Source organism: Grammomys surdaster, unplaced genomic scaffold (genome assembly GCF_004785775.1).
Source record: "Grammomys surdaster isolate TR1022 unplaced genomic scaffold, NIH_TR_1.0 125769, whole genome shotgun sequence".
Taxonomy (NCBI): domain Eukaryota; kingdom Metazoa; phylum Chordata; class Mammalia; order Rodentia; family Muridae; genus Grammomys; species Grammomys surdaster.
In genome coordinates, this window is record NW_021620600.1 from 1254359 (window position 1) to 1274086 (window position 19728).

Genomic DNA, 19728 nt, shown 5'->3' on the forward strand with positions numbered 1-19728 from the left:
TGGATGGTGGATGGATGGTGGATGGTGGATGGTGGATGGTGGATGGTGGATGGTGGATGGATGGTGGATGGTGGATGGTGGATGGTGGATGGTGGATGGTGGATGGTGGATGGATGGTGGATGGTGGATGGTGTGGAGGATACCTGACTTACACATGCACTCGCGTGCGCACACACACACACACACACACACATACACATACATGCGTTTTTGAAGGCAGGCAAGATGGCTCAGCTGGTGAAGGCACTTGTCACCTGATGCCCTGAGTTTGATGCCAGGGCTTACATGGAGGAAGGAGAGAATTGAGTTACATAAAGTTGTTACCAGACCACTACAAACATGTTATGGTACATGTGTGCCTACACACATACATAAATACATCCACACAGTCATAAATAAACAAAATTTAAAAATTTTAGTAAAAGGCTGGGCATGGCAGCATACACATTTGATCCCAGCATCTGGAGGCAGAGGCAGGTGAATCTCTGAGTCTGAGGTAGCCTGGTCTTCAGTGACTTCCAGGACATCCAGGGGCTACACAGAGAAACTGTCCCCGCCCCCCTGAAAAAAAAACAAAATAAATAACAAAAATTTAATTGAAAAAAATTTAAAGGAAGCAATAAACAAAAGGGTCTCTCCAATGTGTCAGGCCATGAGTTGTCTCCATGAGATCCCAGGGGCCCTCAGGCCTTGCCCTGGCCTGCTCTAGTGGGCAAATGTTAGGGTAGCACAGGGTGAGGAGCCACCCAGAGGCTAAGAGCAGAAAGGTGAGCCACACAGTGACACCTCATGAGGATGGTGTCCTCCCAAGTTTCTGAAACACTGTGGGGTATACTGCCCTGTTTCTGTTCTGCACTTGGACCCCCACCCTGGTGTCTAGGAAGACACTGGGTCACATGACATGCTTCAGAGAGTCTGGGTTGGCATAGGGCTACTGGCTGAAAAGAAGCAAGGAATGGCTTAGGTTTTCCACCTAGGGGGCTGCCAGTCATCCTTTAAAATCCCACACAAATTTCCCCTCCCTAGGAAGCCTTCCTGTTATTAGGGGCTATCGCTGCATTCTTACTGTAGACATCCACCGTCTTGACAGCACGGTGCCTGCAGCACTCCTAATCCTACCACCTTCTGAGCAGCCGCGAGGGACAGGAGCTGGGAGCCAATGGATGGCAGGGGAGGGTGGAGGCGGGCACTAGATGGTGCATCTGGAGAGCAGCAATGAGTCTCACCTATGCCAGCCTTCTCTGCCCCTTACTGTCTGTCACCCTCCAAAGTGCCCGCGGAGTAGTTTACTGACACACTGATGGAGGAAGGAGTGGCCCTTTTCATTTGCCCGTGAGGAACAGTGGCCCAGAGAGGAGGACGTGCTTGTTGAGGGACACAGTGAAACAGTAGGGTGGGATTGGAAGAAAAGTGGCCTTGGGGACAAAGTGCTAGAAGGTGGCAACCAAGGGCCAACAAGGAACCTCCCCTTCTGCAGGGAGCACTGGGTGCACAGACCTAAAGCTGCGTGAGAGAGGCTGTGGTCCGAGGCCGGGCACACTAATCAGGCTTGCACTGCTGCTGCCCTTGGCAGGAGGTGTGTGGCTAGAGCCTGTGTGACTGGCTTACAGGTGGCTCATATCTGGGGACCCCCAGAGCTGGAGAACATAAGGGGCTCAGGGAGTGCAGAATGAGGCGGGCTCAGAATGGAGAGAACAGCTGGGTCCAGGTGCTGTGGAAGAAACTTGTTGCCCTGGGTGCTGAGATCAGGCATTGCAGCAGGGAGGGCTCTCTTTCACTGTGCACGCGGAAAGGCCCTCAGGAGCCCCCCAGCATACAGCTGTAGGTAGAGCCTGACTCGGTGTCCCGGCAGGAGCTCACCTGTCTTCTTCCCTTGCAGCCAAACTCTCCCGGCTCTCGCTGGCGCTCCCACCGCTCACGCTCACGCCGTGCCCGGGCCCGGGCCCGCGGCGGCCACCTTGGGAGGGCGCGGACGCAGGGGCAGCTGGCGGGGAGGCCGGCGGGGCGGGGGCGCCGGGGCCAGCGGAGGAGGACGGGGAGGACGAGGACGAGGACGAGGAGGACGAGGAGGCAGCGGGCTCTCGGGGCCCCGGGAGGACGCGGGAAGCCCCAGTGCCCGTCGTGGTGAGCAACGCCGACGGGGACACGGCCCGCCCGCTGCGGGGGCTGCTCAAGTCTCCACGCGCGGCCGACGAGCCAGAGGACAGCGAGCTGGAGAGGAAGCGCAAGATGGTCTCCTTCCACGGGGACGTGACCGTCTACCTCTTCGACCAGGTAAGTGAGAACCCTTAGGACAGGTAGCACCAGGACTGGAGGGAGGTGGACCTCCTGGTGGTCCAGGTGAGTGGGCGGGCCCAGAGAGATTTGCACCTTCTAGTGCCAGGGGTACCCCGCTCGGTGGGTGGAGCCCGGGAAGAGGTGGTGGCAAGTGGGCGGGGCCTGGGGAATTAGGGGAACTGGACCGGGGTGGACAAGCTTAGAAGGAATAGGACCAGGAATGGGCTAGGTGTTTGTGATACAAAATGGCCTGAAAATCTAGGAGAGACCTAGGGAGTGTTGGTGGGTCTAGAAGGCTGTTAGGTAAAAGCCTAGACAGGCTAGAAATAAAAATAGAGATTAAATACTCAAGAGAATGGGGGCGGAGCCTGGGCTTGCTGAGGGCGGAGCCTAGTGTTTTGGGGCCTGGTTTTTATCAACAACAACCTTAACGACTGTGGAGTGACTCTAATTTAATTTAATATGTGTCTATGTATATTCTTGAGTAGGGGTGTCACCGATAAGCTTCGAGAGTTTTGCGAGGCCCAGTTACTGGGTGGAGCCCGGAGGGAGGTGTTTGATGTGGGTGCTGGGTAACAAACTTTGGTAGTCAGGAAAAGGACTCCACCTTAGCCTCTAAGCATCTCCGGCCTCTTGGGGCTGGGCTTTAAGTGGGCCGGATCTTATCACGTGGAGCTTTAAAATGGAGTGAGTTTGCCTTGGTCGCCCAGATCAGTAATCTCTGCTCTCAGGAGGCAGAGGCCAGACAATCTATAATTAATATAATCTGAATAGTTCAGGACAGATAGGACTACACACCGAAACCCTGTCTCAAACAAATAAATAAACATGCCAAAGTAACCTGGGCCTGAAATCTCTATATTATTTTTTTAAAAAAGGGGGGGGGAGGTTTATTGCCTGAACGAAAAAAAGAGGGTTTATTGTCTGAGCCTCACTAGATAAACCTAGGTCAAGACTGTTTGAAACCAGGCTGTGAGACAGTTGAAAACAGCAGGGTCAGGTGCTGAGTTCAGAGTCACTGAGACCAAAAGATTCCAAAATGGGACTTTTAAATTTTGTTTGTTTGTTTGTTTGAGGCAGGATTTTTTTGTATAGCTCTCTGGCTGTCCTGGAACTTTGTAGAGAAGGGTGGCCTAAAACTCAGAGATCCACGTGCATCTTGGTTTCTCTGTGTAACCCTGACTGTCCTGGAACTCACTTTATACACCAGGCTGGTCTCAAACTTAGAGGTCACCTGTCTCTGTCTCCTGAGTACTGGAATTAAGGGAGCCCTACCTTGCTGGGCTCAAGGTGGGACTTTGAGAGTTTGAGTGGGGACTGGGGTAATTGTCCCTTGGTGCTTAGCTGGAGTTAGGGATTGGGAGGCTACAGGAGCAGGCTGTTAGCTTCAAGACATAGGTTGAGATCTTTGCAGCCAAGTTCTTGGAGGTGGTGCTTCGCGGCTTAGAACTGCTTCTTGGGTTAAGTGCTCGCTGAATTTAGGAATTCCTAAGCTGGGTGGGGCTTCATAGTCAGGAAAGGAACAGAAAACCAGGGTGAGATTAGGGCTTGTAGGAACCTTCGAAGGCAGATGAAGGTCCCATTCATTTCTCCACACGATGCAATGTCAGTGATTACAAACTGGGGTGCCCAAAGCCCCAGCAATATCGTTGAGTTTTATTTCTCTTTGGCGAAGTGGTGATTGGGGTGTGACAATACGTTCCCTATCGTTCCTTTCTCTTGTTTTCATAGGAGACTCCAACCAACGAGTTGAGCGTCCAGGGCACCCCCGAGGGGGACATGGAGCCATCAACGCCCCCAGCGCCCCCGACGCCTCCCCACCCCACCACCCCAGGAGATGGGTTTCCCAACAACGACAGCGTCTTTGGTGAGGGGCAGAATCCAAGATTTGGGGAGTGGGAGGGGCGGGGCTTGGGAATGGAGGGAGTGGCCTTATTATGCAATGGGCGTGTCCTGTGGGAAGGGTAGGACTAAGGGGGACCTGGAAGAAGAGGATTGAATCTAAGAGTCTATCCACTCTTGTAGGCCGGAGCTGGACTGAGGGGCCTGGGAGGAGCTCAGGAAGGCTGGGGCTGGTAGAGATTGGTGGAGGCGGGGAGGTATCTGAACTGGGAGGGATGGGGCCTTGCTGGAGGGTAGGGTTTAAGGCCTTGGGCTGGTCTGCGAAGCTGGTGTATAAGTCTAGTTCACTTTCTCCCTAGGCGGCAGTTTCGAGTGGGCGGAGGATTTCCCCCTCCTCCCCCCACCAGGGCCCCCCCTGTGCTTCTCCCGCTTCTCCGTCTCACCTGCGCTGGAGACCCCGGGACCTCCCGCCCGGGCTCCCGACGCCCGGCCCGCAGGTACAGTGCTTCAGCAGGTCCCTGTCCCACCCCTCCCCAACCTGCCCTCCCTTGCCTTGCTTCTCTCTCTTCCAGTCACCCACTCAGTCACATTGACATTTCCCAGCTCAGACCAGTTGGTTCCCATTCACAGCCTTGGACAGTTACACCGGTCTCTGACCCTCAGGTGCTTCTTCAAAGATCCTTATGTACATACCCCCTTGCCCATCTTTCCCATTTCTGAGCTCAGATACCGTGCTGGATCTCCATACCCTCTCCGAGGGCACTTAAAGCTAGAGGAGAATATGGCAGACACCAGAGACAGGAGTCACTATAGTAGTAGCGAGCTCACAGCGACCTGCCACATTGCTACCCGCTCAATTTTCACTGTGATCCTTGCAGTGGATTTTTGTCTCACGGTTTTTACGGAAAGAACTTCTTAGAAAGGAGGGTAGAGCCGGAATTCTGCCCCGGCTGCTGGCCCTGAGTGCTGCCCTCTTGTGGTAAGCATCTGCGAGTCCTTGTGCTGATGGAAACAGTTCTCTCCTGTCCCCTGCTGGCCACCGTGTTGAACGCCCAGGACGTGGGGAAGGAGCTGTTAGGAATGTTTCTTTCCCGGTTCCCCAGATCCTCTGTGTTCCAGGATTAATCCTGCATTTTTTTCATCTGTGTGATGTTGGCCAATCAGTATCCCTCTCTGCTTTAGTGTCCTTAGCCATAGAACGGTGATGCTAGTGGACCCTCATCCTGGGTGGTATGAGGGTATAAATGGCACAATCCCCTCGATGGGTATGCAGCCTGGAGCTCGTGTGATGGTGTTAGTGACCCAGGCTGTGAACAACTTGCATAACAGCTGGAGGCAGAAGAGTTTAGATAATTCAAGAAGCAGAAGACAGGCCTGGGGCCCCTCAGGGTGCAGAATTAGGCTGAGGTGAATAAATGGGACAAAGTTGTAAAGAACTTGGGGGCTGGGCATGGTGAATGCCTTTAATCTCAGCACTTGGGAGGCAGAGGCAGGCAGATCTCTGAGTTTGAAGCCAGCCTGGTCTACAGAGCAAGTTCCAGGACAGCCAGGGCTACACAGAGAAACCTCTGTCTTGAAAAACCAAAATATATACCACTACTGCTGCTAGTACTAATAAGTAAATAAACAATAAAGGACTTGGGAGAACTCTGCCCACGGTGCTAGGGAACCATGAAGGACTGTAAGCAGGGAAGGGGCTGGGTGCCTGAGGAGAGGCTGGACAAGAGTCTAAGCAGGGGAGGCCTGGGAAGTAGGCACAAGGAGAGAGGAGGGGCAAGGCAGAGTGGAGGGCGGTACAGACAGAATTGGGACTAGACTCCCATGTAACCTCCGGTTACTTCGTGACTCCATGTCAGGACCCCTATGAGCACAGGGCAGGGTGGGTCCAGGGTGTGGGGACATCAGCTAGATAGTGAGTCAGAATCAAGGTTACTGGCAAGGTGACCTCACTCTTAGTCACCCGGAGTGGAGCTGGAGGGCCCAGTGGTATGAAGCCCCAAATCCTTGCCTACTCTTGTAGATACTCCCGCTGGGCCTGGGTGGGGAAGCTGTTAAGCATGTCTGTCTCCTCAGACCACAGCGGGTGCCCCTTGGCACGCCCATATACTCCATCTTTACACCAGGCCCTGAATGAGGGACTCATCCCATGCACTTTGAAAAGGAGTGGGCCATGTTCTCCACTCAAGGAGGGAAATGGGCTCTGGTGCCTCCATGTGTCAGGCCCAGGCTGTCAGCATGCAGGTGTAAACGGGGAAGGATGACTCCTTCCTTACCCCACTGCCCTTGGTGTTCTAGATCCAGAGAATGTTTCAGGCTGTCATGTCTGGGGGGGGGCTAGAGGATGGTCCTGTAACATTTTGTTGGTGAAGGTACTGTGTGACAGACCTAGGCACAGGCCCTATAGTCATCCTATACAGTAAAGGTACAAGCAGACACCAGACACTGGACTTCCACAGTAACTGGTATACTTAGTAAATACTCAATATCTGGGAGGTATACTCAAGAAAAAAAAAAAGAGGAAGCAAGTAAAAACACAGGATGTCCAAGGGTGACAAGGTGATCCAGAATGGTTATGGAAGGCCTCTAAAGAGGGGATCTGAGCTACTTGGGAAGAGCATTTAAGACATTGGGGACAGCAGATGCAAAGACCCTGGAGTAGAATGGTATCTGGACCATCTGAAGGCAGTGTGTCTGGAGCAGAGCAGAGGGCTGGATGAGGACAGAGGATGGGATGGTGCCGCCTACCGGGCCTTTGCCTTGAACGAGTTGGAAACCATAAGCCTGTCTCCTGATTCTGTCTCTCCTGATTCCCATCCTTTCTCTACTCTCTGTTCTCAGGCCCCGTGGAGAACTGACTCCCCAAAGACCCAGCCCCTTTGCACCCCAAGAAGAGGGTTTGCGAGCAGAATCTTGTGTGGACGATGGAGCCATTGCCCCTGACACTGACACAGCCTCTGGGGAGGTGCCTGAGGCTGGGCCCTCCCTCTCCTCCACCATGTGCCAAACAGGAGGCCCAGGCCCTCCACCCAGCCCCCCAGATGAGTCCCCTGATCCCCCTGGTCCCCCCGACCCCCTTGGAGCCACATGAGGCAGGAAGCCCCATCGCTGGACAGACATACTTCTTGGAACTGAACTGAACTCTTTTGGGCCCAGAGCCCCTGGCACAGCAGAGGGCCCAGAGCCCCTGGCACAGCAGAGGGCCCAGAGCCCCTGGCACAGCAAAGGTCCCTCCTGGCCTCATGAGGGCCAATGGCTTCAGGAAACTGGGTCCCCCCCACCCATCTTGCGTCTCCTCTTCCCCCAAGCCTGGTCCCTGGAGGGGGCCTCTGATTCAAACCTTCGCGTGACATTTTCACATTATTTAAAAAAAAGACAAAAACAACTTTTGGAGGAAAATGGGGCCTGTGTGTATTTGGGGAGGTGGGAGGGAGATGCCAGGAGTAGACACTGCATGGAAGTCACTGTCCTTTCCTCACAGCCCTGAGGCAAGGTACCTACTCAGCTGTGGACTTGCCTGCCTCTCCCTTCCAGCCCTTGCCATTGGTGGCAGCCTTGACTTACCCTTCCCTGTTTCATGAGGAGTCAGTGACAGCTTGGGATCAGGCAGTTTGGGTAACCATGTTCCTGCAGGGTCTGAAAGCTGTCACAGGGCCAGACCAGGTGGTGGGAAGGGACTCAGAACTGATCTGCTGAAACTCAGCTGAGCCATCTGCTAGCCACTGCCTGCCCACACTGGCCTGTCTCCGTCTGGTCATTTCCCTGTTACTGCCCACCTTCTGGGCAGGCACAGAAACCCTATCTGTATGATCATGCATGCACATACACACACACCCCACCTCTGGCCCTGGACAGTTCTTCACCTGCCCAAGTGCTTCTGTCTTTGTCCAGTCTTCCTTGCAGTGACCTATGACTGCTGCTCTGGTTTCTTCCTGTTTCTGTGTTCTCCCATGCATCACCCTGTTTCTCTCTACCTTGGTTATACGTTGGATTTTTGTCCGTCTTCTCCCTCCCTACTGTGGCTGCCTGTTCTTTAGCTTCTCAGTGGCTAGGCTGTTGTTGTCTCTGGCCTTGGGTCCCTCATCCCCTACACTTGGGGATCAGATTTATTGGTACATGGAGTGAATTTACATAGTGGAAGAGAGTCAAAGCAAGGGGGTGGGTTTGAGCGGGATGGTATGCAGGGGTGACAGGACACGGGGGTGGGGGGTGGGGTCACAGGAAAACCCTACAGTAGGGTTTTCCCTTATCATAGGATTGGATTGCTGCCTAGCAAGCAGTGACATGCTTGAGAGCCAGGTCTACCCGGATTGGGGAGGAAATCATGAAAGTAGAGTAGTAGGTCTTGGCATGCTAGTTCAAAGAATGAAGATTAGAACCCTAATGCTAAGTCAGAGAAGTGGGCTAGGAACGTGCTCTGTCTGTCTTGCTCTGTGTATCTGTTTGAGGCAAGATCTCTCTGTGGCCCTGGCTGTCCTGCAACCCACTGACTGTAGACCTGGCTGGCCTCCAATTCACAGATTAGCCTGTGTCTGCCTCCTGAGTGCTGGGATTAAAGATGCCATCATGCCTGCAAGGGCCGGGAGTTTTAGGTCTGAGGAAAGAAGGCTGTGGCCTCAACTGGTGGGTGAGGGAGGGACAGGACCTTCATGTCTCAATCTGAGTGGAGACAGCCAGATCCCCTGGTGAGAGCCAGCTCAATCCAAAGTCTGAGATGCTAATGTCCTACCTAGTTCCAGGGAGCAAGGCTAAAGGCCCAATTCCCCAGGCTGCGGGAGGAGGGCTGGGGCCAGGACCCCTGGTCTGAAGGAGGGTAAACTACTGCACTAGCCCTCAGCCCACAAACTCATATTCAGTTATCTTCAACCACAGAAACTTACTGCTTCACAGTTGTGGAGGCTACAAGACCAAGAGCATCGACCTCAGTATTTGGAAAAATCTCTTCCGTGGTTTTGCAAGCCTGGCCTCAGGTAACCGTTGGCACTCCTTGGCTTGTCTGTGCTTTACCCTACTCTGCATTCATCTCCACATGGCACCCTCTGTTACTTTGTCCAAACACCCCTTTTGGGGTCTTTGTTATGTGTGGGTATGTTGGTGGGCATTGGGAAAGGCATGGTCTCACGTAACCCGGTCTGGCTTTGAACACTTCCAACTCTGCCTCACCTTTAGCACACGGATTGACACGAGGCCCTCCTCCCTCCACACTTGGCCTGAAAGGCAGCTTAAAGCATTCCGCTTACTTGAATGTTCCACAAACTTTGGTCACTGTTACCTTTAGATCATCATTCAAGCGTGGCCGATCATCACAGCCCTGGGCCCACGGTGGGGCCTCCTCCATTCCCTACTGCTTTTGTCACTGGGTCTCCACCTCCCTCTACTCACTCTCAGATCACCCAACCACTTTAAACACTGTGCTCCTGCCTCAGTCTTAGCTTCCCACAGGCCTGCACAACCTGTTCTTCCCTCCCATAGCCACACCAGTCACCAGTTGCCAGGCAATGGTCCTGGGGTGAGGAGCCCTACTGCTAGGGGCTTCCATTGTCCACATCTTTGTCACCTTAATTTGTAAGCCAGCATCCAGCTCACACCCACCCCTTATCCTGGCAATCAGTGCAAGCCTTTGTGCCAAGAAAACTTGGTCCTAAGCTGTCAAAGACAAGGATCCGAGCTCAGGGACACACCCACAAATGAGGAACTGGAACCCATATCCCAGACAGTACTTCCCTGCTGCCCAGTTACCATTCCCTTGTCCTGGGTTCACCCACTGAGGCAGACAGGTGAGAGGGTGCTTAAGAACCCTTGACACCCACTGCCCAGTGCTTTCCTGACCCTTTGGGTGACACTAAAGTTGTTTTGAGAATCTCTATTTCACACCAGCCCCTGGGGGTGGAGGGAGTGATTCATCTCCCTTTCCCAACTTCAAGGTAAGCTTCAGAAAAAATACCTAGAATACAAGACTGCCACTGTAAAGACTGCCATTGTCTATTGACATGTAGCCTAAGCCAAAGCCATCTGAAATAGAACTTGGGTGCTCCCACTTACCCAGATCAGTGTTCTTGGGGCATATACCCACAGGAGTTTGCAGATCTAGTACACACCTTCTGGAATCAATTCCCAGAAAGCCCAGGGGCAACATTCTTTCTTCCCAGTCAGGCCTGTATGCTAAAGCATGCTAGAAGAAGCAATTCCTCTACAACTACCACTTCATGTCTGGCAAGGCAGCAGGCAGTCTATAATGCCAACACTGCAAGGACGAGGCAGGATTCAGACTTTACGTTCACCACAGGCCAGGAAAACAGTCATAAAAAAGCTTCTTGGCACCAAATGTGGGCAGGAGGCATCTGGTCCTTTGTTCACTATTCCACCAGAAGAGGACACTTGGGGACTCAGCAGTAACCCTTCAATGAGATCCCCTCTCAGAATCACAAGATACATACCCAGGCCTTTTGATTAAAAACACACACCTCCACAGGAGGCTGGATCTGGGGTTAAAAGAAGCCACTGTCACAACTGCAACCCATGTACCTCATGATACCACTGTGTCCCCTCCAGTCTACCCTGGGGTACTCAATGGACAGCACAGCCAGTTCCCAGTGACAGACACAGGCCCTTCTCAGGACTTGCTCCCTCCTGAGCCAGTCCTTTGTTGTTCTAGCCTTAAGTCTCCTGTGTGAAGTCCTCCCAACGACCACAGGTCCAACATGAATATGGCAGGGGCAGAGCACATGCAGAGAGTACGCTGTGTCTAAACACCATACTGAGACATTAAATTCTCCCTCCACTCAGCACCCACAGGGCTTGAGTGACTTGTCTGGGATGTGCCTGCCTTCTACCCTGTATGCAGCCCAGAGTCCTGGTTAATGTCAAGAGGATGGGTTCTCAGCTCTCCCAAACCCAAGAAATGAGGGCATCTGCAGGCACGAGGGGTTAAATAATTAATAAGATTACCAATATGTTAATTACAAATAAGGACTCAGGAGCTAGAGGTGGTGATTTTCCAAACGGGGAACCAGGATCCACAGCCCCAGGGCCCAGGGGTCCTGCCACCCAGGCGGGGCAGCTCCAAAATAAATAATGGAGTTGGGGACAGGGGTCAGGGTTGTTCTTGCTTCTTCTTCACAGAAATCCGCTTCTTTCTTGCTGCCAACATCTCATAGAAGGGGTCCACGCTTACAGCAGCCCTGCAAAATGAGGTGTGATGAGGACCAAGGGCCTGAGCGCAGGCCCAGCCCTCCCAACTCAGACCCCAGCCCAATGAGGCTTACTGGATGGACTTGATCCACTCATCCTTCTCTTCCTGTGTGGGTGCTGAGATTCGGTACACCATGTGGTTCCCTTCTACTACCCGGCCATCAGCCTCGGTTTTGCAGGCTTTGATGAGCTGCCCCTTATTGTTGGGAATGTAAAGCTCAAAGCAGTTCTACAATACAGAGGAGGAGGCAGGTCAGAGCAGCCATGGGTCAGCACATGGAGGTTAAGAGTTTAAGGGAGGCGCCTCATGAGTCTCACCGGCTTCCGAGGATCATCCACCTCACGAATGCTCAGGTTCTCTAGGGGGATGATTCCTCGGGGCTCCTTGTCCTAAGAGGTAGTTAGGAGTTCAGGTTACATGGGTCCCCCTTAGAGTGAGAGCCAGGCACCGACCCCCTCATCCTGGCCCATGTCTATAAGCTCCGCCCTCACCGTAGTGTACTCAAAGTAGTAGAGGCAGTTGTCTGTAAGGATGAACCAGCGCCGCTTCCAAGTCTTCACCCGGCCCCCTGCAAGGGAAGGGGTGGGAGGGGCCGGGCTCAGCGGGGAACCGCTGGGGGGGGGGCAGAGCAGGAAAGGTAGGGTTCTTAGGTCTAGGACAGAGGCAGTGAGGGAAGATAGGCAGGCAAGGACAAGCTGCTGGGGCCCCAGGAGTTGGGACTCCCTGCTTGGGCCAAAGGTTTTGGCTATTATATTGGCACAGGCCCAAGCCCCTCCCCCTGGGCCAAGGCAGCCCCTCCCTATCTGATGGGGTGAGGGCGGGGCAAGAAAACCAGGTACCTACCTCCTAGGGCAGACAGCGAGAAAGCAGGCAGGACCAGGTGTGGAAGGGAAGGCGGAGGGATGGGGTGCCCCCAAGAATCGCAGCGACAGAAATAGGGGGTCAGGGAAGGGATGCACAGGGAGCCAGAGCCACAGCAAGAGAACAGGCAGAGGGGAGGGGGAGAGAGGAAGAAAACCAGTTACATCTACATGGGGTGGAGCCAGGACCTCCCCCTGCCCACCGAGCTGAGCTCGGGCTTCAACCTTTCCCAGTAGGTGCTCAGCCTGGCCAGGATGGCCCTGACACCCTCTACCCTGATCTAAGGGGTGAGGGTGGGGGGTGTCTTAGCTGTGTGATCTTAGGAAGTCCCTGGCCCTCTCTGTACTATCCACCCATCCATATTTTGCCTGTAGACAAATATGTGGTTATGGAGACCCACCCACCAGTATTTTGTCTGTAACAAGATGGCCTACTGTGGCCTCTGGATGAACCAGTGGGAGTAGACATGTTTTCATCAGCCACGATGGTCAGAATCAAGCCCATGACAGACCCCTGCATCTCACTGGCAAGGCACCTTTGAGCCCGTTTCTTCAAATGAGAAATGGAAAATACTGTTGGCAGAGCAGCTCAGAGCCCCATCTTGGGGGAAGTTGCCTTCTTGCTCCTCCCTATAAACCAGTCTGTTGGGGAACCTCATTTTTTGTGATTCTACTAGCCTCCCTGCACCCTACAAAGGGGTCAGGGACAGGTGCTGCCTAACAAGGGCCATGTGTAGTCACCAAGATAGTACAATGACTGTGAAGACAAAATGCTTTGCTCCAAGAGAACATACCAACATGGCCAGGCCAGGACCTAAAGCTTGGAGGGATGCCAAGCCACTGCTTACCGCCCAAGGAAAGTGAGGCCCCATTCTACCCTCACTCTGCAGGGAGTGCCTGGCGTCCCTACAGCTCACAAGCTGCGTCTCTGAGCAGTGTCCAGACACCTCACCACCATCCCTCCAGCTCAGTCAGAGACACCTCGCTGTACTGCAGGTATCTGAGGAGCTGTATTACTAAGATGGCCTGTACCCAGATCCTGCTGCATGAGCCTCAGGGTTCACACAGAACCTGCAACTGACAACAACTCCCCTGGCTACCCTCTCTGGCCCTGGATAACTGAGCAGCTGGTTTAAAATGAGGTGCCATATTACACTTTTCAAAAAGGACTGCCTGTAACTTCCCCTTCCAACCGGGAACTCAAGAGTCATCTAAAACCATCTGCCTACCTCTGTCCTGTTCCCTCTTCAGCCAGGCCTGAAGCCCAAAGTTATCCCTGTGTTGGCTCACCTTGGGCTGACATTCAGCTGGCTGACAATGAGGCCAAGTCTAGAGCAAGCAGTCTGTGGAGCATCTGATCCTGTCCTGGGCCTTGGAGATTTATACTGAGGTAGGTAAGAGCCTGGCTCATCAGGCTCTGACAGAGGGCTCTAGGCATATGAGTAGGAGGAGAGGCCAGGAACCCTTTATACAAGCCTAGCACATAGACAAGTCTGCTCTTGGCTTCAGCCCCAGTTTTTAGTTGTGGAAACTTGAGGTTCTCAAAGGGGCAAAAACTGAGGACACTCGGTCCTGACTCAGGCCACTAGTGTCCCTGCAAGGTTGCCAGCAGGCTCAGGAAGGGACGTACCCAGCTTCAGGAGCCAGCCCTCTCGGTCTGGGTTGAAGAAGGTGTGTGTGAGATCATTCCCATCATCCTCGGGGATTTTGAAGGGCTCATTTCGGATGCTGTCATAGAGGTTCTGAGGGGTAAAAATGGGTTAGTGACTCCAGGCCCCTGAGCCTTCTGTTCAAGGGTCAGGAAAATCATCAATTGCTCACTCACCGGGGGAAAAAGGGAAACAGAAAACAGAAGAAATCAGAGGAGGGAGGAAAGGAAAAGATGAAGGGATAATGGTGGGAAAGCCTGTTAAGTTCTCAGAGATGAAGGGTGAGCGAGCCCACAAAGCCTGAGAGACACAAAACAAGAACCAAGGGCCAGACCAGGAAACTGGAAGCAGAAGAGGAGACACATTCAAGGGTCATGTCCACACCACTGTGAGCAGCCAGATAAGTTCAGGTACTGGGAGACCCCTGGGGCACAAGGTTAGAAGAGGGGTGGGGCCGGGAACAGCACTGACCCTGAGAAGATCCTCAGGCAGGTCCCCACCCTCATTGATGCCCCGGTTCATGGCCACAAAGCGCTCTAGGCCTGGCTTGTCTCTGACATTTGGATTGTGAAGGCTGGTATTCAGCATGATCACAGCAAAGGACAACACGTAGCAGGTGTCTGTACCGGGTAAAATAAGGCAGTTGGTGATGACCATGACCTTCCTGGACCCTTTGTCTATTCCCCTTTCTTGTGAGGTGATCCAGATTCTAGCACTCCTTCCCTCAGACTAGGTTCACACCCTATGCTCTGGTCCTACCTGTAGACTGGAAGACCCCAGGGTTGCATAAGCAGTATCTCTGGGCAAAGGCCTCCATCATTCGGTCAATTTTCTGAGCTTCTCCAGGGAGGCGGAAGCTCCATAGGAATTGCCTGGTTTGGAGAGAGGCAGGGTAGGCAGAGGTTTCAGGGATGGCAAACACGTCTTAGTCTCTGTTAAAAGCAGACAAGTTATTATCCAAACCTTGTCTGGTGTGGTGATGCACACACCTTTAATCTCAGTACCCAGGAGGGAAAGGCAGGTGATCTCGCTGTGAATTGAAGAATAGCCTGGTCTACAGAGTTCCAGGCCAACCAAGACTACACAATGAAATGCTGTCTCAGTCCCAACCCCTAAACAATCTGATTCCAAATCTCTCTGCTCCAGCTGTCGGCATGCAATTTGATCAGATCTCTAAGTTCTGGCCATGGATTCTTCCACTCCCTTAGTTTGCTAAATTAGACTGGGGGTTGTAGGTGCTTCTGTTGTCAAAAGGAGGACCCGCTGAGTGTGGAAAGCAGGCCCCACCCTGGACTTGTCTTATTTGAGAGTTATTTCCTGGGGCGAGTGTAGCTTGTTTCTGTTCCTGTGGCTCCCCTCTCACAGCTGAGAAGGCCCTGGCAGGTGCATTTCTGCCCCGTCCTCACCGGAGGGCCTGTACCAGGTTGAGGTCGGTGAACTCATGGAGATCCACAAAAGCATGGAGCACAGACAGGTTTAGCTCTTCCCTGAAGGGAGAGACAGTCACATCAGGACTAGTGATAGGACAGATAACAATGTCACATCTTGTTCACTGTGCTGTCCCCTGGCTTCACCATAAGCTGGGTCCTGGAACAGGACACTTTGCTCTTGCAGCCTGTCAGACCTTTTGAGCACACAGAGGACCTGATGTCACTTCTCTCAACTGTTCTCATGATCCCTAGAAGCCTTTATCTTAAGAGCCGGCCTTTATCTAAGAGTTCACAAGCAATTCCTAGTTCCTACATACATACCTACAGAGGGTTTCTATACACTTGTGGCTCTGGCCCATGGCTCAAGACTTCCAGACTATCTCATCCTTTTCAGATGCCAGGTGTGCATACATGGTTAAGCCACTAACATTCAGACTTCAGCAGTACCCCAAACATGTAAATGGTCTACAGGTGCCACTTCCCAATACTTCCCCCCAGAGCCAGTCGGTCTACTGTATCATGACCCAGTGGAGGCCACAAACCCGCTCTACCTCATGAGGTGCTAACGAGGACCAGAGCACACTCCAGGCCTGGCAGCTCACCTTTCCCCTAGGTAGTCCCCAATGGCTGTCTTGTTCAGCCCCTCGCCCTTGTACAGGAAGCGGGCAATTTCCTCAGGTGTGTTCTGCAGAAGTTCATGCTCCACCAAGAATTGGATCCCCTGGAGGGAAGGGGCCAGATATGTGCCCAGGGCAGAGGTTCCTGCTCCCCATGCACCTCAGCATCCAAACCTCCTTACCCTAACAGAGCGTGGTCACCTCCACAGAGCTCCCCATGCACCACCCCTAACCCATTCCCTCAGCCTCCAAGGCTAATTCCAGCATGTACAACTGTGTCCGGCAACGAACAGGTTTGAAATATAACTGAATACACTACACATTACAATAAAGAAATGAAGCACATACCGAACACCTGTCCATCAAGCCATGAACATGGAATCCCTTCCCTGGCTCTTCCCGTGTCACAAACACCCACCACTCTTACTGCCATATCACACCCCAAACTGTAAGCACTTTTATCTAGGGGGATCCCTGAGAGTATGGCAGGGTCTTAGGATTCTCAGCATTGCAAAGCACAGGGCCAGGCTCTCCGAAGCCTCAGTGCACAGACAATCATGGGACACATGTGTAGAGATTCAGAGTCTGTTGCCTAGAGGAAACCTATTGTCTTAACATTTCTAGAACCAGGGATGTCAAACTGTGCCTGAATATCGTCCCTACTAACCTTTTTGGGGTCCATGTTGAACTTCTTCCTGCCCATTGCCATCTTTCGGTTCCGCTGCAAGGTCTTACTGCAAAAGCAGGGTGGGGAGCAGCCCAAGGCAATGCTTGAGCATCCGGGACCCTGGCTAAGCCCATGTCCCCTGGGCTCCCACAGTCCTCACCTGCCCTCATTGGCCTCCAGACCCTCCACCTCGCTCATAGCTTCGCTTAGCTCTTCCCGCAGGCGCTGGATCTCCACCAGCAGCTCCTGCTTCCGTCGACGGATGTTCTCTAGCTCCATGCGTTCCTCTGGAGTCAAGTCTGGGGGCTCTAGGGACCAGGGTCAAAAAATTAGTTCTGGGGGCCAGGACTCCTGCATCCTGAGAAAGGATTTGGGCTGGGGGCCTGGATTCCTGTCCAGAAGACGAATGGGTGCCAGAAGTCTGAGGGGAGAGGGAGTAAGACCCTGAGTCCTTAGTTTGGGCAGAAGTGCCTAGGAATCTCATTTCATAGGTCTGGAGATGAATTTCTGGGCCCATTACTTGGAAGGGAACCAGTCCCCAGGATCCTGGACCTGTTCGGAGTCTGAATTTTAGATGCTTTATTTGGATGCTCTGGCTCCTTGGTTCCAACGCAGTAGAACAGGGTGCTTGGGTATTGGAAGCATTACTTGGCAGGACACAGGGGTTTGGCCTCATGTCTCCATCATCGAAAGGATATTTTGGGGCCCTAGATCTCGGAAGAGAACAGGCCCCTTCATCGTGGTAGAGGGAGGACCTGGGATCCTGGATCTTGGGTGCAAATCTTAGAAAGACACCAGGACTCTGACTTCTGGATCCACCACAGGAGGGATCCTAGCATGGACCTTGGATGCATTTCTCGTAAGGGGGCCCAATTCTGGCTCCATCACGGTGGGAAAGTTGGGGGTCCTGAATCTTGGATGCATTTCTTGGAAAGGAACCGAGGTTCTGGTTCCGCCATAGCGGACACCGTGGTTTGGATCTCGGGTACACAGGAGAGACAAGCTAGGGCAGCAGGATCCTGGGTCAGGGACCGTAAGGACGGCGTTAAACCCAGGTCTGCAGGAAGAAAGTCAGGCCGCTGCTCCCTCGGGTGTACGCCCCGCCCCGCCCCGCTCCGCGCCCCGCCCCGCCCGCCGCCGCCGGAAGCGGACTCGGCCCAAACAATGGCCCGGGACCCCCGGCTCTCGGCCGCGCCGGAAGCCCGTCCCGCGCGCTAAAAGGCGCCTCGCCACTGTCCTGCTGTCCGCGGCGGAGCTTGGGAGCCGCTCCGCCCGCCCGCCTCGCCCGGCCTACCGTAGACACCGTCCTCCATGGCGGCTAGGAAGGCCCGCGGGGAGTCCGGGGCGGTTCCGCCGGCTGGGCCTGCGTCCGCGTTGGCCCGCGGGCTCGAGTGAGCCCGCTCAAACGCCCCAGGAGCCACCGCCGCCTCCTCAGCGCCCGTCCTCAGCGCCGAAAAGACTCTCCCTTCACGGCCCAACCGCCCGGCCGGTGGGGCCCGCCCCTCGTTTTGACACCACCCAATCCGCTGCGGGTCTCTCCGACTGCTCCGCCCCCCGACTCCACAGGATCATTTCCAGGACCAATAGGCACACGAGAAGCAGATACAGGCACGTACAGCTGGCGAGAGACTGCTAGACTCACCAATCGGACTGTGGGTAGTATGTTCGGTTCCGCCTCCGAGACAAAGGAAAATCCTTGGCAGCTTTTTCCTCCAATAAGAAAACCGAAAAAGAAGTGACCAGGAGGTGTGGCTTCATTGAGAGGTGAGATTGCGCCTGCGCACAAGCCAGACTAGGGCTACTTAACCCTCCCTCTCCCCCCCCTCGCCCGCATTCGTTGTTAGGGGGCGGTGCTATGTTAGTTTTGTTGTCAAGGGCGGGGTCTCAACCTCGGGTTGTCGCTGGAGCCACACTTTCTGGGCCCTCCACGCTAGCTTTTGACCGCAGTGGTTGCCAAGCAACTGGGAGCCACACAAGCCCTTCTTTTTGCCTCCTTTCTCAGGGTACTTCTCAGCAGGTCGCTATCTTTGAACCCTTTTCGTACCTCCACATGAGACTTTCCTACACGCCCCAAATCTCCTCAGAGTCAAAGGATGGTAAATAAAAGCATTTTCTCTTCCAAATGTTATGGTATTGGGTATCGTGAATGCACGCTACCTTCTCAGCGCTTTCTCTGTTCTTCAGGCTCTTCCTCTCTCCTAAACTCTCTCTCTTAGCTTCTTCTTCCTAAAATCCTACCTTCCCCAGGCATTCTCCCAAGACACCCCTTTTCCCTCAGAATCTTCTGCCTTGCACTGGCAGCTCTCCAAGACCTGGTACTTAAAGTCCTCTTTCCACCCAACTCTTTCAGTCCTCACACTCCTGCCCTTCTTAAACTCATCCCTCCTCACAGAATTCTTCTCTTTGCAGGGAAAGCAGTGAGGGGCCTGAATGATGAGGACTCCTGCATACTTGTAAATCCCAGGCCCTTGATGGGACTGAAGTGGCTTCCAGGTCTTGTCCTCATTTGTGTCCCTGGGCTGCTTAGGTGGGGGCGGATTCTGGGCCAGGACTTGGTTAAGCCTTTGGATTAGTCATGGAGCCTCCTAATCCCCTCTCTGACCTTTATGAGTGGCCTGACCCATACCCTCCCACATGGAGACCCTGGGTACACCAGTTCTAGCCAGTTCTCTCCTTTTCTTTAGAATCACATGCCCCTGTCAGTTTAGCCCAACTTAGCATCTTTCTCCACCATGGTCCTCTTTGCCTAGTCCCTGCCCTAGACTTAGAGGTGGGAGAGCTGCCAGCTAATTAATCCTGTCCGGTTATTACCTGGGGATTCTGCAGGATAAAGCGAAATGAGAACCAGAAGAGGGCATGGGTGGATTCAGCACTCAGGCAAGCCAATGCCAGTGATGGTGCTGGCTATCAATGAGGAACATGAGTGAGGACACCTCCTCTTTCTGGCAGCTCCTCTGAGGCTGGCCATCAGCCTGCTGAGCACTTAGTTGGCTGCACCATGGGTGAAGGCCAAGAACAAGGACCCACAATTTCAGAAATACAGGCACACTGCCAGAGCTCCTGGGCCTTTAATGCAGTGACAGGATTCCCTTATGAACGCCTCCACTTGTTACAGTGAATATACCCTAGAGACAACAGCTGCCTCTTCCATCTCCAGCCTCTAAGCTGGAGCAGGAAGCTGGTGACACTGGCCCTGG

At 53.6% G+C, this 19728-nt stretch overlaps 2 protein-coding genes and 1 long non-coding RNA gene across 4 annotated transcripts in view; 2 read left to right on the forward strand and 1 right to left on the reverse strand.

The window, feature by feature from the left end:
* Positions 1 to 7515, forward strand: part of Lmtk3 (lemur tyrosine kinase 3) — a 23223-nt gene extending 15708 nt beyond the window's left edge. The window contains exons 9-12 of the mRNA XM_028788842.1: positions 1880 to 2274; positions 4009 to 4144; positions 4479 to 4616; positions 6958 to 7515. Coding sequence (XP_028644675.1) covers positions 1880 to 2274; positions 4009 to 4144; positions 4479 to 4616; positions 6958 to 6974 — 686 coding nt within the window. The 3' untranslated portion in view covers positions 6975 to 7515. The remainder of the gene's footprint in view (positions 1 to 1879; positions 2275 to 4008; positions 4145 to 4478; positions 4617 to 6957) is intronic.
* Positions 7516 to 11033: 3518 nt separating this feature from the next.
* Cyth2 (cytohesin 2) lies at positions 11034 to 18000 on the reverse strand. 2 transcript variants are annotated; one of them, XM_028788940.1, is made up of 12 exons: positions 17826 to 18000; positions 16692 to 16839; positions 16532 to 16598; positions 15850 to 15968; positions 15224 to 15304; positions 14577 to 14689; positions 14289 to 14437; positions 13799 to 13910; positions 11800 to 11876; positions 11626 to 11697; positions 11382 to 11536; positions 11034 to 11297 (listed from the first exon to the last, which is right to left on the reverse strand). In XM_028788940.1, exons 1-12 carry the CDS (start codon positions 17842 to 17844, stop codon positions 11210 to 11212), a joined length of 1200 nt encoding a protein of 399 aa, XP_028644773.1. In that variant the 5' UTR covers positions 17845 to 18000; the 3' UTR covers positions 11034 to 11209. The 2 variants fall into 2 exon arrangements, with proteins under 2 accessions (XP_028644773.1, XP_028644774.1); XM_028788941.1 differs by lacking the exon at positions 17826 to 18000 and having other exon boundaries at positions 11800 to 11878; positions 13798 to 13910; positions 16692 to 17630.
* LOC114640040 lies at positions 17858 to 18654 on the forward strand. Its single transcript, XR_003714101.1, has 2 exons — positions 17858 to 18295; positions 18534 to 18654. It is a non-coding gene; the product is annotated as an uncharacterized LOC114640040 (long non-coding RNA).
* The last annotated feature ends 1074 nt before the right edge of the window (positions 18655 to 19728 follow it).